The sequence below is a fragment of the Dasypus novemcinctus genome, chromosome 13, assembly GCF_030445035.2.
Source record: "Dasypus novemcinctus isolate mDasNov1 chromosome 13, mDasNov1.1.hap2, whole genome shotgun sequence".
Taxonomy (NCBI): domain Eukaryota; kingdom Metazoa; phylum Chordata; class Mammalia; order Cingulata; family Dasypodidae; genus Dasypus; species Dasypus novemcinctus.
In genome coordinates, this window is record NC_080685.1 from 50,042,811 (window position 1) to 50,058,453 (window position 15,643).

At 35.7% G+C, this 15,643-nt stretch overlaps 1 protein-coding gene across 13 annotated transcripts in view; it reads right to left on the reverse strand.

The window, feature by feature from the left end:
* Positions 1 to 6,399: 6,399 nt before the first annotated feature.
* The window catches only part of VAMP4 (vesicle associated membrane protein 4), a 54,433-nt gene continuing 45,189 nt past the window's right edge, over positions 6,400 to 15,643 (reverse strand). For 5 of the 13 annotated variants that reach the window (XR_011645497.1, XR_011645492.1, XR_011645494.1 and 2 more), the window contains 3 exons: positions 12,618 to 12,669; positions 11,256 to 11,404; positions 6,400 to 8,313 (listed from right to left, as the gene is read on the reverse strand). Coding sequence is in view for 6 of the 13 variants with exons in the window: in XM_012523803.4 (XP_012379257.1) it covers positions 11,376 to 11,404; positions 12,618 to 12,669 (81 nt within the window). In the remaining 7 variants the exon portion in view is untranslated. Of the gene's footprint in view, positions 11,405 to 12,617; positions 12,670 to 15,643 lie in introns of all 13 variants that reach the window. The other 8 variants (XM_012523803.4, XM_071207575.1, XM_012523802.4 and 5 more) reach the window with 3 other exon arrangements.

Here is a 15,643-nt window from a genome sequence, read left to right on the forward strand (position 1 = left end):
ATCCACGTGGTGCAGCAGTACTCCAAAATGTGTTCGCTGAGTACGATGAGTGTGCCACAATGATGGAGGAGGTTGTTGGTGTGGGAGGAGTGGGGTGGGGGGATGGGAGGTATACAGAAACTCTTATGTTTTTTATAATGTAAACTTTTTTGTGATGTATATATCTTCAAAAATATACAATTTGCAAAAATGGTTGGGGTGGGGGAGTGAGGTGTGGGTTATATGGGAACCTTATGTTTTTTTTAATGTAACCTTCTAATTTAAAAAATAAAATAAAAAAAAGGAGTGAAATGAAAACAGTTTTGTGCAGCATTTTCACTGTTCTAGTAAAGATGAAATACAAATGCATCTATAAATCACAGAGTATGAATTGTGTAACCTTGGTGGTTCTACACACAAATGTTCTTATATTTACATTTAAATTGGCATTGTACAATGTAAAGATGAATGGTAAAATTCATTTGAACAGTTTAAAATTTCAATTTCTCTCATTATGATAATTATCCCTATTAGGCTTTATAACTAAAAAATATTTTTAATGGAAAAAAGCTTTATATATTAGTCCTCTAACAGCACTTTTCCAGTTTTTTGAGAAAGGTATTTTGCTTTGTGCCTGCAAATTATGTAGCCAGCCCTGCTGATGAGAAAGTAGAAACAATGACTGATGGTTAATTTCACGCTCAACTTGGCTAAGTTATGGTGTCCAGTTATTTGGTTAAACACTGGCCTACTTGTTACTTTGAAGGTATTTCATAGATAGGATTTGCATCTACAATCAGTTAATTGCATCTACAACCAACAAGAGATTGCCCTCAACAATGTGGGTAATCTCATTTAATCAGCTGAAGGTCCTACAAGTAAGAACTGAGGTTTCAGAGGTTGTGGCAATTTGAGATTATTCATGAATCCCCAAAACACAAAGATTATGTTTATAAACTAATCAATTCCTCTGGATGTGATACCTTTTGATTGTATTAAATTCAAAGGTATCATGTTTGCTTAATAAAATCAGTTTAGGACTTTTGATTCAACCACATTAGTGGGGCATGACTCAGATTGAGTCCTTGCCCCATTGGTATGGACACTCACTCAAAAAGACACATGGGAAGTGAGAGAGTTCTGTCATGTTTGATCCTGGGGCCCCAGGGAGAGATGAGCCATTCGCCTGATAGTAGAAGAGAACAGAGCAGCTGGGCAGCTGAGAAAGCCCAGAAAGAAACTAGCCCTATGCCAGAGAGTGATATAGGAAGCACTGAGAGACCAGGCAGAGATCACCCACCATCTTGCTTCAACGTGTGGCAGCTAACTTTGGTGAAAAAGTACCTCTTACGATAATTTGAGCTGGACTTTCCACAGCCTTGGGACTGTCATTTTTTACCCCAAATAAATACCCTTTATAAAAGCCAACAGATTTCTGGTACTTTGCATCAGCACCACTTTGGCTGATGAATAGAGAGGTCAAAAGAATTTCTGTCTCAATTTCAACACTGGCTCATGCCAGAATTTCCAACTAGCCAGCTTCCCCTGGGGAATTTGAACTAAGAACTTCAATAACACTTTTATTGACGTTTCCAGCCTATGGGTCTGTCCTACGTAGTTCAGACTTTCCAGCCTCCATGGTCATATAAACTAATTCCTTAGATTTCTTTATATATATATATATATATATATATAATATTATATTATTAATGTGAATTAAATAGTGAAATATTAATATAGTAAATATACACATGGATATATACATATTATGTTGCTTCTGTTTTCTCTGGACAACCCTAATACAACAAGAAAGCCAACTACATAGTAATTTAATAGTCTGAGTTTATAATGTTTCTTTATAAGAAGATATTGACCACTTGTTTTCCATCTCTACTGACTATGGAATCAATGTGATTCAATGAAAGTTTTAGAGATTTATTTATAAAGGAAAAGCACCTTAGTGCAAGGTGATGCCATGATGTAAAAGACCCAGTAATTAGTTTCATATTGAAGCCTTGGATTCCAGCTTCAGCTCTGTCACATATCACCTATGTTGTGGTGGGGAAAAAGTGAAACCTCTCTCTGAGTCTTGACTCCAGAGGGATTATGGGTCTGGCGGACAGGCAGATCCAGAGATGGGCAAACATTGTCTCATAAGGCACTTGACTCATGTAAGGCTTTCAAGCAAGTGGGGGTGAAGAAGAAAATGAGTTTTATCTTTCAAAGAAGGTAATCTGGTCACTTCTGCAGGCCCAGATCCAGGAAATCTGGGGATGCAAGATTCTCGAGTTCATCTATGAAGATATTCCCATCTCAAGTCTCAAAGTTCCTTCCTTTCCTACCAGACCCCAGCTTTGACATAAAAGACTTGCCTAGGCTAAGAATTCAGCCTTCTCTGAAGTTCTACCACTCTTACAGTTAAGTCTTCAGCTCTCTATGCCCTTCGGCTTCATAAAATGAGAGTCTCTTTAAATATGTCCAAGGAGATTCTCTAATTCTCACAGTCATGATTGATTACCCTGCACCTGTCATTTTCTTTTTTCAAAGTTATATGGTGTTCAGCAGTAGCAACCCCATTCCAAAGTTTTTATAATGACTATATTCACTGTTCCTATAAAATGCCAGAAATATTACATTCATTTATGCATCCTTTTCTACCTATATTCTGTCCCATCTGTAGTGGCATGAAAGAAATTATGGGGAAACTGATGTGGCTCAAGCGATGGGGCTCTCAGCTACCATATGGAGGGTCCCGGGTTTGATTCCCAGGGCCTCCTGGTGAAAAGCAAGCTGGCCCGCATGGTGTGGAGAGCTGGTGCAACAATATGACACAACAAAAAGAGACACAGGAGAGACAGTGAGAGACACAACAAACCAGGGAGCTGGGGACACTGGGCAATGAGTGCCTCTCTCCCACGTCAGAAGATCTTGGGACCGGTTCCCAGCGCCTTCTAAAGAGAAGACAAGAAGAGAAGACAAGCAGACACAGAAGAAAGTACAGCGAATGGACTTGGAGTGCAAGCGGTGAGGTGGGGGGCGGGAATAAATAAATAAATCCTTTTTTAAAAGATGTTTGGAGCCTCATCTTGCCCAGCTTTAGTCATAAATGCCCCTGCTGAGCGATCACCCTGGCTAGTCCTGCCCTGGTATAAGTAGCAGGGCTAGGCCTGTCCTGGGTGTCACCATAAGTACCAGGGCCTATACCTCCATATGGCTTGGATAATAGGTGCTGCCCTCAGCTTCTCCAAATGGACCTTGCTGCTTCTGCTTTTGTATTGTGTAGTTGAAAGCTGCCAATCCCCAGCATCCATGGGAAAGCCCTACCCTCTCTGGGTCACAATAAAAGGCAAAAGCCCAGAAACCACACCTTTTTCTTCTCCTTCCCTCCTCTATGGACCCTTGCAGGAGCCTAGGTAAGGTAATCCTTGGACCCCTCTGCCACCCTCATTTTCCCATCTCCCCCTCTAGGCCCTTTAATCTAACAAAGCTGCCATACCTGCATTCTTGGCTGGCTGGCAGGCTGGCTATTTGTGTTTGTACCTCATAACCCAAAGAACTTCCACATCATATCTGAAATACGACCTAACCAGAGATTGTCTTAGCAACTACACTGCTATTGCATGCCAGGGACTATCAATATCAATTCTTTACTACCACCAACGATGAGATCTTTACTGCTCCAATTCCAGAATCCCATCCTTAGAGTGCTTCCTAAGACCACCCCTCGTACCACCTATCTTAGGTTGGATTCCTTAGAAGCAGATTCTGCTACAGGGATTCAGGCACATGTGATTTGCTGGGGGAATGCTCTTCAGGAGGAAACCTCTGAGGGATCAAGGGAAGCAGGATAAGGAAGGGGATGTGGCTTAGCGAGGATGTGGTCTCAGGTAAGGTCTAGCCTTGGCCAGATCCAAAGGGGTGTGTGCATCCTTTGAAGCCTAAATCACAACATAGACTTGTCCCATCTGAGGCAAAGGGCCAGCCTTTTAGATCCCAATTTCAGTTGATCATTGGCTCCCAGGTACCTATAAGGGTGGGGTATAATCTCCAAGGGGAAGGGGCTTCCTTTAGCTGAGGGCAATTCTCGGAAGAAACTGAGAATGAGCCATTAGCAGCCAAAATTCACAATAGCTAGGGGATAGGATCCGGACATCAAACGCACTTTCTACCCTGCTTTTAGGAGGGTGACCCATATGGACTGTGTTACTGGACTTCCTTGCCCTGCAGCTTCTAGTTGGGTTCTAACAAAGGAAAACAACACCCAGTCATGTGGATAAAGAATGAGGTCAGGGTGTTTATTCTCTTGGCTCTCTCTCCCTGTAAATTCACCTGCTCTACAGTGATCTTACAGCTGGCTGCATCCTTTGATCAAAAGCCAAGATAGGCCTCTCCACCAGACCTTATCCTTCTAAGCTTAGGTAACCTCTCCATTTTTCCATCCCTTCAGGTGTCAGTGTTGCATTATCCCTGGTAGTTTCTTTGTTTATCTTTTTATTAAACTCTCCTTGAATTCTGTTGAGTGTGCTGTGTTTTGTAGGGATTCTGACTTATCTAAGTTTTGATTCATGTGACTCTTGCCACCCTGGCAACAACTGATTGGACCAAGGAAGGTAAAAAGTTTAATTTTTACTATAAGTACAATGAGAATCTACCCAAGGCTTTTAAATAGAAGAGTGAAACGATCTGATTTTCTTGATTTCTCTCTTAGCTTTCTGCACTATGTAAATTTTCCAGTCTTTTTAAAAAAGAGGCAAGGATATTGTATCTTCCAAACTCTCATATTTCTAAGAATATTGTGTGTGTGTTGGGGTAGAGTGAGGGGAGGGAACTCTTAAGTACATAATTGGCTTGGTATAAAATTCTTGAGTCAAAACTTCTTCCAAAACTCTGAAGATGCTGTTCTAGTGTTCTAGAACTTAATGTTACAGAGAAGGCTAAGGCAAGCCTAATTTTTGCTTCCTTATAGCAAAAATTGTTTCCTGACAATCCTTACTTATTTAACCTACTTCCCATTTAGCTGATTTGTCTTTACAGTTCATTTGTTTCTTTATCTCACCCTTTTTTCTACTTATATATTTTTTTGAATTTTGGAGCTGATATCTTGTATCCTGTTGCAGATGCAGAGGTACTCTAAAATCTCATTTAATTCCTGCAGTACACTGTCTTCACAACTATGGTCTTCCTTTCCATCTTCAAGATTACTGACTCACTCATTCAACCATTATTTGAGCAAAGATATGAGCATGAGCTGATGGGAACTGGGGAAGAGAGGATTGTGTTATTTATATTTATTTGTTCATTCATTCATTCGGAGGCACCATAGATTGAACCCATGACCTTGAACATGGGAAGCAGGCGCTTAACCCCTGAGCTACACATCCTCTCCCCAGTGAGAGTTGGCTTTTTCATTTTGTTTCAGGAACTATATCTGCTCCCATTTTTGTTTGTAAGTGAAAAATACAAAACAAAACAGTATTTTGTATGCTGCTGGGAATGATCCTGGAGGATGTTCTTTCCCTTGTTGCTATAGTGTTATTCAGAGGGCCCATGTAATGATTTTTCACACCCTGAGATCTAGCCTGGTTACTCAATAAGTAGGGTGGGTGCACAGCTGTACAATTAGCTATTAGTCAAAACCCATTTTTTATGCCAACAGCTGAAAAGCAGGGTGATGTTCACTGATCCAGGGCAGTTTTTAGTGTTTAATAGGCATTTACTAAGAGTGACTCTACTGGACTTGGATGGGATCTGACCTTTCCACCTGGTTCTCACACACACCGAATGGTCGGATTATATTATTCTCAGAATGTACTTACCCACGTGCTTTCCCATCTCCATTCCTTGCTATTGCATGCTATTTGTGGAGATTATGTATCTCAGGGTACGATGTGCCCCCAAAACCATCTCTCTCCTACACTTTTTCTGGGTATTGAAAAGATAGTTTAGCACGTGGGAGGAAAAGGGTTGGAGAGAATGAACACTATTCTGGTTGCCTCTAAAAGCAGCACTCATGCAGTGGAGGGATAGTGCTAGGTTTTCTGACTTGGACATATGAATTTGATCCATAAGCCAAGGTATAAATACCGAGAAAAGAGAAATTCACCTTCCTCTCTTCCAAGCACTGAGTTAAAGCATGAGTATTCCACCAATTGTTTTTTCCACAACTGAGACTCCATGATTATACAGTTAGAAATTCCTCCCAGATTCTGTCAATAGGTTGTATATCAGGTATAGTTCAAGGCATAGTCTTAAAAAGAATACCTTTCTTCCTCCTACCCTACCCCCTCCCCTGGTGTCTCTGTACTTTGAGAAATTGGAATGGATTAAGTCAGGGACTATTAGCCAGATGTTATTTTAAATAAACTATGCTTTGAAGTTAAGGCAACAGGTAACACATATTGAATAAGCCAAAGTGCTCAATTTTTGTTTTCTATGAAATAGTTTATTTTACTGTTTACTATAGAGGGGCTACAAATACATATCTGATATGAACACAAATGACTAAACTTTGAAACACTGGTAAAATGGTTATGAAGAATAGTGAAGCTAGATAACAGGGCACATATCATTTATAACATTTGTTAATCTCCTACCATACATCTTAAAACATTAAAGGCACTTATCAAAATGGTTAAATAAAGTAATGTGGCATTTCAAATAATAACATGTACCCAAGGCATAAAACAAAGTGCTTTAATTTTCTTATGGTTTGACTTTTGACATTTTACTGACCAAAATCTCTGCTGATTTACATAATTTACTTTGTAGCCTTAAAATATTATATAGATCATTTGATTTCAAGAGCTCTTCAAATACAAAGAACCTAATGGAAAATATTTTTATCATCAATTAGTATAAAAGAGCACTCCTATGTCCAGCTAAAGGCTAAAGGCTCTACTATTTGTTAGGTTAATCATGTCACCTCTTAGGTGACCTCTACAGAAGTCAATGCCCACTTATATGCTAGCACACTGCTGTCTTTGTGATTTCCTAGGCACATTCATTCTTTAAACATTCATTCAACACACATTTATCTAGCATCTCCCCATGGATAGCACTGTGCTGGGTGCTGGGAAGACACAAAAACATGTGTGGCCCTTGCTTTCATAAGCTTACATTTATCCTGTTCTGTGTTCCTTTCCAATCCTATGGACTTGTTCAAAGCAGCTTAGAATAAAACAATCAGAATAAAAGAGTCTGAAGTCTGTCATCACTTATTCTACTTGATTTCCAGAAAAAGTCAGAGCGAAACTAACATCATCAAGAATGCTAAATCCTGCTTCAGGCTAAGGAATGGTGCCATGAGAGTGGACTGAGAAGTTAGGCACCTTTCACCTCTTTAGGAACCACAGTGTCTTTTTATTACTTTGTAGTAATTTCCTGTGCAAATATGAGCACTGCACTGCATTCTAAAATGTATGGGTGCTTTTTGACTGAGTCATGTTCTCACTCCCATCCACTGGAAAAGAAAATAGAATCCAGTCTCGTTTCCACGTGAAAGCACAGAATCAGACTAATAGGACAGAACAGTGCATTATCCTTAGTTAGTAATTCTCTGAGTTAGGGACATCTAACAGCATTAGTTCTCAACATGAAAGAATACTGTCCCGCATATTTTCTAATCACAGTGTTCATACAGATGTAGATGCAGACTCAGTGTGGGCAAGAAATATGAAAGATTATTTAACAAATTGAAGAATATATGGGCAATGAGAGATTTCAATTTCTTTTTATTCTTGCCTCTTTGGTCTGTACATGTATAATCATTTTCATTATACCCACATGCTACAGAGAATTGAATGATGCCTAGTTTTGCTATCAAAAATGCTGAAAGTTATAATTTTCTATAGGCATGTACTAGCACAGAAAGACTATAATAATTGGCAAGTTACAGGAGAGCTAACACAAAGTTTCTATATCTGATGTGTACTAATTATCTTTCTTCCATTTCAGATAATGTTCCATTTTCAAAATGGAACTTTCCTTTAATCAAGAAATCCCTCTGTTTATAAAATCTGAGGACAATTTCCAGTGCGTTTTGTCAGGACAGAGGAGCCAAAAGACCCTAGGTATTACTGAGTTATAATCAGAAGGAGGGGTTCATTAATCAGTATTATAATCATAAAATCACTACAGGGTAAAAGGCTTCTGTAATTAAACATAAGACACAAGAACTAGTTTCAGGCATTATGATAATAAAATGACCTGATTTCACTGGATATCAACTAGTATTTGCAAAGCTACTTCAATTTTTCTGTTGCTCTTCATTGTTGTTAAATAATGATAGGTTTGACGGAGGTAAAACTTCATTTTTCAAGTGCAGGATGATCTGAACTGAATGAAAAAAAGAATGATTAAGGGAGGGAAAGAAGGTAGGCCTGGCTTCAATTTTAACAACAAATATTTTTTCTTCTAAGAAGGCTCATGCCTGCAAGGTTACCACAGTAAAGTCGTAAACATGCCAGCCATTTTAAGGGTTTCGGGATTCATCAAGACCAGGAAAGATAAAATGATAAACTGTCTCACCACTACTACAAAGTTCTAGCAAAGTGACATGCCTGCCACCAGTATTCTCAGCAGCAGTATATTTAAATACAAAGAGAACTACATATATACAATAGTGTTATATTAATACTTCCTTTATTTTTATGGCTAAAATTTGTAAGGTAAATTTGAAATTTCCTTTACTTCTTAAATAATTATTTCTTTAAAAGTGACATACTTTTTTTAATGCAAAGAAACACTGGAAATGTGGATTCTGGCTGAAACGGTTTTTGAGAAATATTCTTTATCTTCACTAATATATCACGGAGAGACCTGATTTCCACATCAACTAATAGAAATTAACCACATTTAAGTTTAGTTCTAATCCTAAATAAAGGACATACATACATACATACATTAGGATTGCTTCTAACCTCTCAGTTACACATTTCTGATGTTCAATTTTAGCTAATGAAATTCTAAAAATGCTCATTTTCCTGGGCTTTAATCCTATATTGTTGAAGGATTTATTAGCTGCCAGAATGTTGTTTGTATTAATTGACACTACCAAGTGAAGAGGTCAGTCATTTTTTAATGCTCTTAGAAAACTATAAAATTTAGTGATATTTAGATTTTCATGATCTGCAAGTGTCTTAAGTATCTCTTAATTTGCTTTCTCCCTTAACATTTCTTCCCATTCTAAACAAAACATTCTTGACTCTACTAATCTGGTAGAATTAAAAATAAAAAACAGATATTTATATTTCATATATTTTGAATTAAAAATGACCAAAGAAATAAAACCTAGACAGGAACATTTCTTTTCCTATTTAAATACTGCTATTTTCTACTAACCTCATTTCAAATTTAGAGAGTTATACATATTCTCAAGATGTCCATGTACACAAGTTTCTGCAGAATTTCCAATTTCATTATAAAGTTTCCTCCCCACATACTGTAGTGGTCTATGTATTTATCACGCTGACTTGCTTAAACAACATAAGGAGGTTGACGCATTTTAAAGTTAAGCTCATAACACATCTTAACAGATAAAGAGAGAGGCTAAGATTAATGGGACACCTAGCATTTGGTTACTTACCCACTGATTGCCCTGTACATAGATTACCTAGGCTCCTAACTTAAAAAAAAAATTCCCTATATATTCACTTTTTATTGATTTTGTTAATGTTTCAGAGTTCCTACACTGCCAAAACCATGCCTGGGAATTCAAAGAAAGAAATGGTACAATGGGCAGCCTCATCTACCTACCACACAGTATATTAAAACTTGATTCATGTGGTGGACTTGGCCCAGTGGTTAGGGCGTCTGTCTACCGCATGGGAGGTCCGTGGTTCAGACCCCAGGCCTCCTTGACCTGTGTGGAGCTGGCCCATGCGCAGTGCTGATGTGTGCAAGGAGTGCCGTGCCACGCAGGGGTGTCCCCCGCATAGGGGAGCCCCATGCGCAAGGAGTGCACCCTGTAAGGAGAGCCACCCAGCGCAAAAGAAAGTGCAGCCTGCTTAAGAATGGCACCGCTCACACGGAGAGCTGACACAACAAGATGACACAACAAAAAGAAACACAGATTCCTGTGCCACTGACACAACAGAAGTGGACAAAGAAGACGCAGCAAATAGACACAAAGAACAGACAACTGGGGTGAAGGGGAGGAGAGAGAAATAAATAAATAAATCTTTAAAAAAAAACAAAAAACTTGATTCATGTGCATTTTGAATATTTCACAGTCTTTTAAAAAGTTGTAACAAGAGTTGGAATTTTAAATCTGCAGCAGGTCTTCAGATTTTCAGTACAATATGTCATCAAATAACATTTTCACACATGCATATAAGTTCATTCCTCAAAAACATAATAGACTCCTGACTTTTTATCCCTCATTAGTGTTGACTGAGTTGATACTTTATAGTACAATATGCATCTTCCAGAGGATGATCAAGAGAGGACAAAGGTATCACATTCTAACCAGGTGAGTCTGCTACTTTTAGCAATTCTGGTAAAAGGGCTAGTTGAAGTTAAAGAGGAAAGCTATTAATTAAAATAAAGTTAGGGAATAAGTTACCTTGGATTTCATTTACTCACATTATGACCGGTCCCTCCTTATTGGAGGCTAATAGAAAACAGTCTGGATCATTATTTGTAGCTATATATGGGTCATTTTCAAACACTTCAGTGACATTCCTCATTAATTTCATCATCTCCAGTTTATAGTATGATGTCATACTATACTTTTCACACTGTTCATATTTCCCACTTCAATAGTCCAAATGCTAAAAAAATTACTATATATTTCCTTATACAGTCAAAATAGATTTACTGGAGTGTTTTTAATTATAGTGGAAGGCAACAATACATTTACAACATTTAGCTTTCGTTACACATATAAACACGTGGAAATTGCTTGCAGAGTAATTGTAAAGTAAGAAGAATGATACCCTTGCAAATACTGACTGAATAGTTGTATATCTCTTTTAGCATAAGGATTTGGTGTTTTATATAGGTCCCTAAGCCCAAACCCAATCCCCCACCCTGAAGCAATAATTCAAATCCTTAAGCCATTAAAATAATAGTGTGACTATTATTTAACTATATACAGTGTTTAACTATATACACAAATAATGAATTGGCAAGTATCTAGTTTCAAATTAGATCCTTGGAATATGGTAAAATAGAGGCTGGTTATTTTTGCCTTAAACATAAATTATTAAAATCACATTTTGTTCAAAGGGAAGAAGATAATTAGACATTCTCAAGTTCCAATTTGAAGTATTACTTGCCTCTTAATTTCTTGAAAAAGAAGTTTTGAAAGTTATATACATAGGTTTCATTTAAATTATGCAGCAATTTATTATTATTATTGTCTCAGATCTTGTTTAATGAAGATCTCCATCATCAAATTAAGTACGGTATTTCACAACTATAAGAACTGCAAGAGAAAAAAATAAAAAAGGAATATATATTAAAGTCAGATTCACATACTATGTTAGAAGTAACATTCCTAAACATATCTGTGTCACTATTGGAAATGGATAGTAAGGAATGAACTTTTATCTGAGATATTAAATAACTTAAATGGGAAAGGAGAAGCAAAAATATCACAAAACAACCTAAATATCCAGCAGTAATATTTTGATCAAATAAATTATGGCATAACCATAACATATAGCTGATAAAAATAATATTGTAAAAATATTTTTAAAATGGGAAAATATCCACAATATGCTTATTAGAAAGTATATATATGAGCTGATTTTTCTGTTTGAAAAAAATGTTTATATATTCATAGGAAAAGACTAGGAATATATACAATGGTAATATTAATAGTAGCTATCTCTGTATAGTAAGATTATAGTTTATTTTTTCTACTTTCTACTATTCCATGTTTTCCAAATTGCCCACCATAAATATATAATCTTTGTACAAAATTTTTTTTCCTGTTTAGAAAGAGAATAGTATCACTGAATTCTTCAAATTCTATTTTGAAACATTTTCTTATCTTCATAAAATCACTGAAAACACAGATAAAGAGTGCTTGGAGGAAAGGAGATATTTAAAATTATCTGACCTTAAAAAAAAGATATTAAGGAAAAAAGGAGGGGCAGGGGTTATGCTGTATTGACTGAAATTAAACTAAAAAAAAAAAAAAAAGGAACAAAAACAAAAAAATAACTTCAGCACATGGAGAAAATTTATGGACTTTTTATTTATTTAAGCATATATTTTGAGATGCAAGTTGCCATACCTGAAAGTTAGTAAAAAATAAAAAAATAGATTGTGGTCCTGAGGAAAACAGTAGCCAGATTTGACCTTGGGCAAATCATTTAACCCAGATTTTTGTTTTTGGTAGGGAGAGAGTAGAGGGGAGATTCGGGTAGGAAAGTCCCTTTAAGAGTCTGATGAAAGATACAGACTCTCCCCATAAAAATGTATATGTGCACTTTACATAAAATTTTACATACAACTTAGGAGCATTTTCAGAAATCCATGATTCCAGGGTAAAATTTCCTGACTCAGGTTAGAAGCCATTATTTTATCCTGACAGTTATACTAGGTCAACTGAAAATAAATTTAAAAGGGAATTAAAATGAACTCCAAAACAAATGATATCACCCAAAAGAAGTAATCCAGTTAATACTTACTGATAATCACTAGCAAAAGGATAACAGCAACCAAAGCCATGATGGCTTTTATCTACAACACACAAAAAAGGCATAAGAAAGACAAAAGTGTTTGACTTGTTAATAAAGTTAAGACTATCTATTGTGATATTTATCACATTATATTAAGTCAACTCTAAACAGGCATATTCTTTGGAAAGTTTTCAATTTTCTCATATGACCCTCTTGACTATTTTACATCTTTTAAAGAATAATCAGAGTTTTCCAAATTTGAGGTTTTTTGTTAGCTGGATTTTACTGTTCAGGGCTATATTGTAAACAGTAACAACTTAAGCCTTCATGGGCCTGGACTTTTAGTCTGATTTTTCAGGTTTATTTCTAATATGAGACCATGAAAGGTATGTGATATAAGGCAGCATTTTTGTAACACTTATTTTCAAAGTAGATGAGAATTCTGCAGGCTTTTTCCCCCCTTCCATTCTTCTTGGCATTTTCAGATCCAGTTTGAAGAAAATAATTTAGATTCTTCACAGATAACCTCATTTAATAAGTAGTAACTTGCCTAAGAACATTCTATGTGTAACTTTCAGAGCTGAGAGGAAAAACTTTAAGATTAGTCCTTGGTCAGCCACGTAGTTTTTAAGCTCATGTTATCTCTTTCTATATATAAAATTATCCTACTCATCATTTAAATGTAGAAATTATAAACTGATTTGATTTTTTTGGTGTGAATTCAAGTTAAAGCCTGTGTTCAATCATTTTCACAGCTAACTGATTAAAGATGGTATAATAATTTAGTTATTATCAACATTTTAAACATTCTGATGAGTATCACAAACAGCAACCAGAAATAGCTAATAAATGTTTCTAATACAGAACTACTAGTGACATTTAAGTAGAATTTACAAAAGCTTTGCAATCTAGACCCCAGTGTATATTAAAATTATTAATTATGATAACCAAAAAAATGTAGAAATAGACTAAGACCAGATGAAGACAGGGGCTATATTTTCAGTAGGTGTCTGTGACCATATTATACCTACTAAAGTAACTTAATTTTTTTTTAACTTGAAACATTTTTAATTTGGAATTTTACAGTTTTTCAACATTACCTAAAACCCATTACTTTGCCCTGTTAATGTGTACTAAGCTTAAGATTTAAAGATTTATATAGAAATATCAATATCAATTTAAAAATACCTCAAAGATTAGAGTTTTCTTCTCTGGGTTTCTAATATTTCCAGTAAAGCTCTCTTCTTCCAAATGGCATAGGAAAACATTTAAGAGCCTCAGAACTTACTAAATACTTGAAAGGTGTTAAGGATTCTCCCTTCCCAGTCTACCCCAATCACTGGGTAATTTTATGTATTTATTTTTAAAGTCAGGTTTATTTAGGTCTACTTCATATAAAATAAAATTCACTCTTTTAAAAAATAGTTCAATGAGTTTTGACAAATAAATACAATTGTCACCATCATCATCCACAATTAAGATGTTAGAGAACATTTCTATCATTCCAAAAAGTTCCCTCATGCTCCTTGGTAGTCAATCTCTATTCTCCCTCTCCCACCCTTAGCCACTGCCAACCCCTGATCTATTTTCTGTCCCTGTATCCCTTATCTTAAAACACTTCCTAAATCATGATTATGGAAGTCAATCCAGAAAATGGGGTAGCAACCCCAGATGAGTGGTTACGTAAGGTACTAATGAGGTGCAATGAGATTGAAAAAAGATAAATAGTAGGAAAAACAATAGCAAACGGAAAATACTTGCTACTCTACATGATCTTTGTTAAGTTAGAGAATAACATTTTTTTATATACAGTCTGCTATTAATAGTTCCCAAAGGTCCTTAGGGTGGATACTGAAACTTTAAAAATGTAATTCAATGTTTTGGGGTTTTTTTTTCTCCTTAAAGCATATTATTGTGCTGATCTGAGCTCCATAAAATACAAAATGAAAATATTTAGATATGGTTAAAAAAAGTCTAGGTAAAATTGTATATTATATGATGATCTATTTTGTGGCTATGTGAATGAGGTGGTGGGGGGGTTAGGGATATGAATGGCTCATGGATTTATCTTCCAAAACAGTCTATAGAATAGAAAGTTTGAATATTAAATATTCTAGACTAGGCAGCAATGAAACTTGTTTTTACCCCCTTAGTGTTACTTCTAAAATAAGATAAAAATGGTACACAGTCAGAAATAAGTGAATGAAAGAATTTCCTGAAAGAAATGTTTAGTATATAGAAAAGACAGGTTTAGAAAGTTACTGCTAAACTTGAAAATGAGATTAATAACATTGATTCCATGTCTAAGATTTTTAACAAAGTCAAAAATGATGGACAGAATTAGGAGGAAAAACAAAGGATTTGCTTCACATGACACGAAACTTGCCATAAAAGCTTGAAATAAACATTTTTCATTTAATGATTGGTAGTCATATTTGATTCAACAGGTAAATTTGTTTCTATAAAATGTTTTTGCAGGAGTATATACATACAGAATCTCTAATATACATAGAGATTCTCATTTTTTTCCTTGTTAAAAATTTCTTTAAGTCGAATAGACCATTGTCTAGAATGACGAAGAATAGTAGGATTTTATTTTTTCTTAATTCCAGTCATCAGAACAGATTCTGACACAAAATCTGCTTTTCTTTTTTCCCCTTGAAACAGAAAATTATATTTTCCCTAGCTTCCATTTTATTTTTTAAAATATTGCTATGTTTAATGCTATGAATTTCTCCAAAAAATACTACTAATAAATAAATTTTAAGACTATTTATACTTGTTACAGGATATTAAATCTAGAGGTAAAGTTATGAATAAAATGGGAGTTACTTTCTATGAAATCATTTATGGAAACACACCTTTTTAGGCAATGCTTGATTCCTCTCATTATTGCTGTCCCAACAGTAATTAATAATATAATTCAACAAGTATTTACTCAGTTCCTACCATGCCCCAAGTTCAGTAGGTATAACAATAAGCAAGACAGTTGAGTCTTGTTCTCACAGAGTTTACAATCTAGAGGCCTTTGTAAT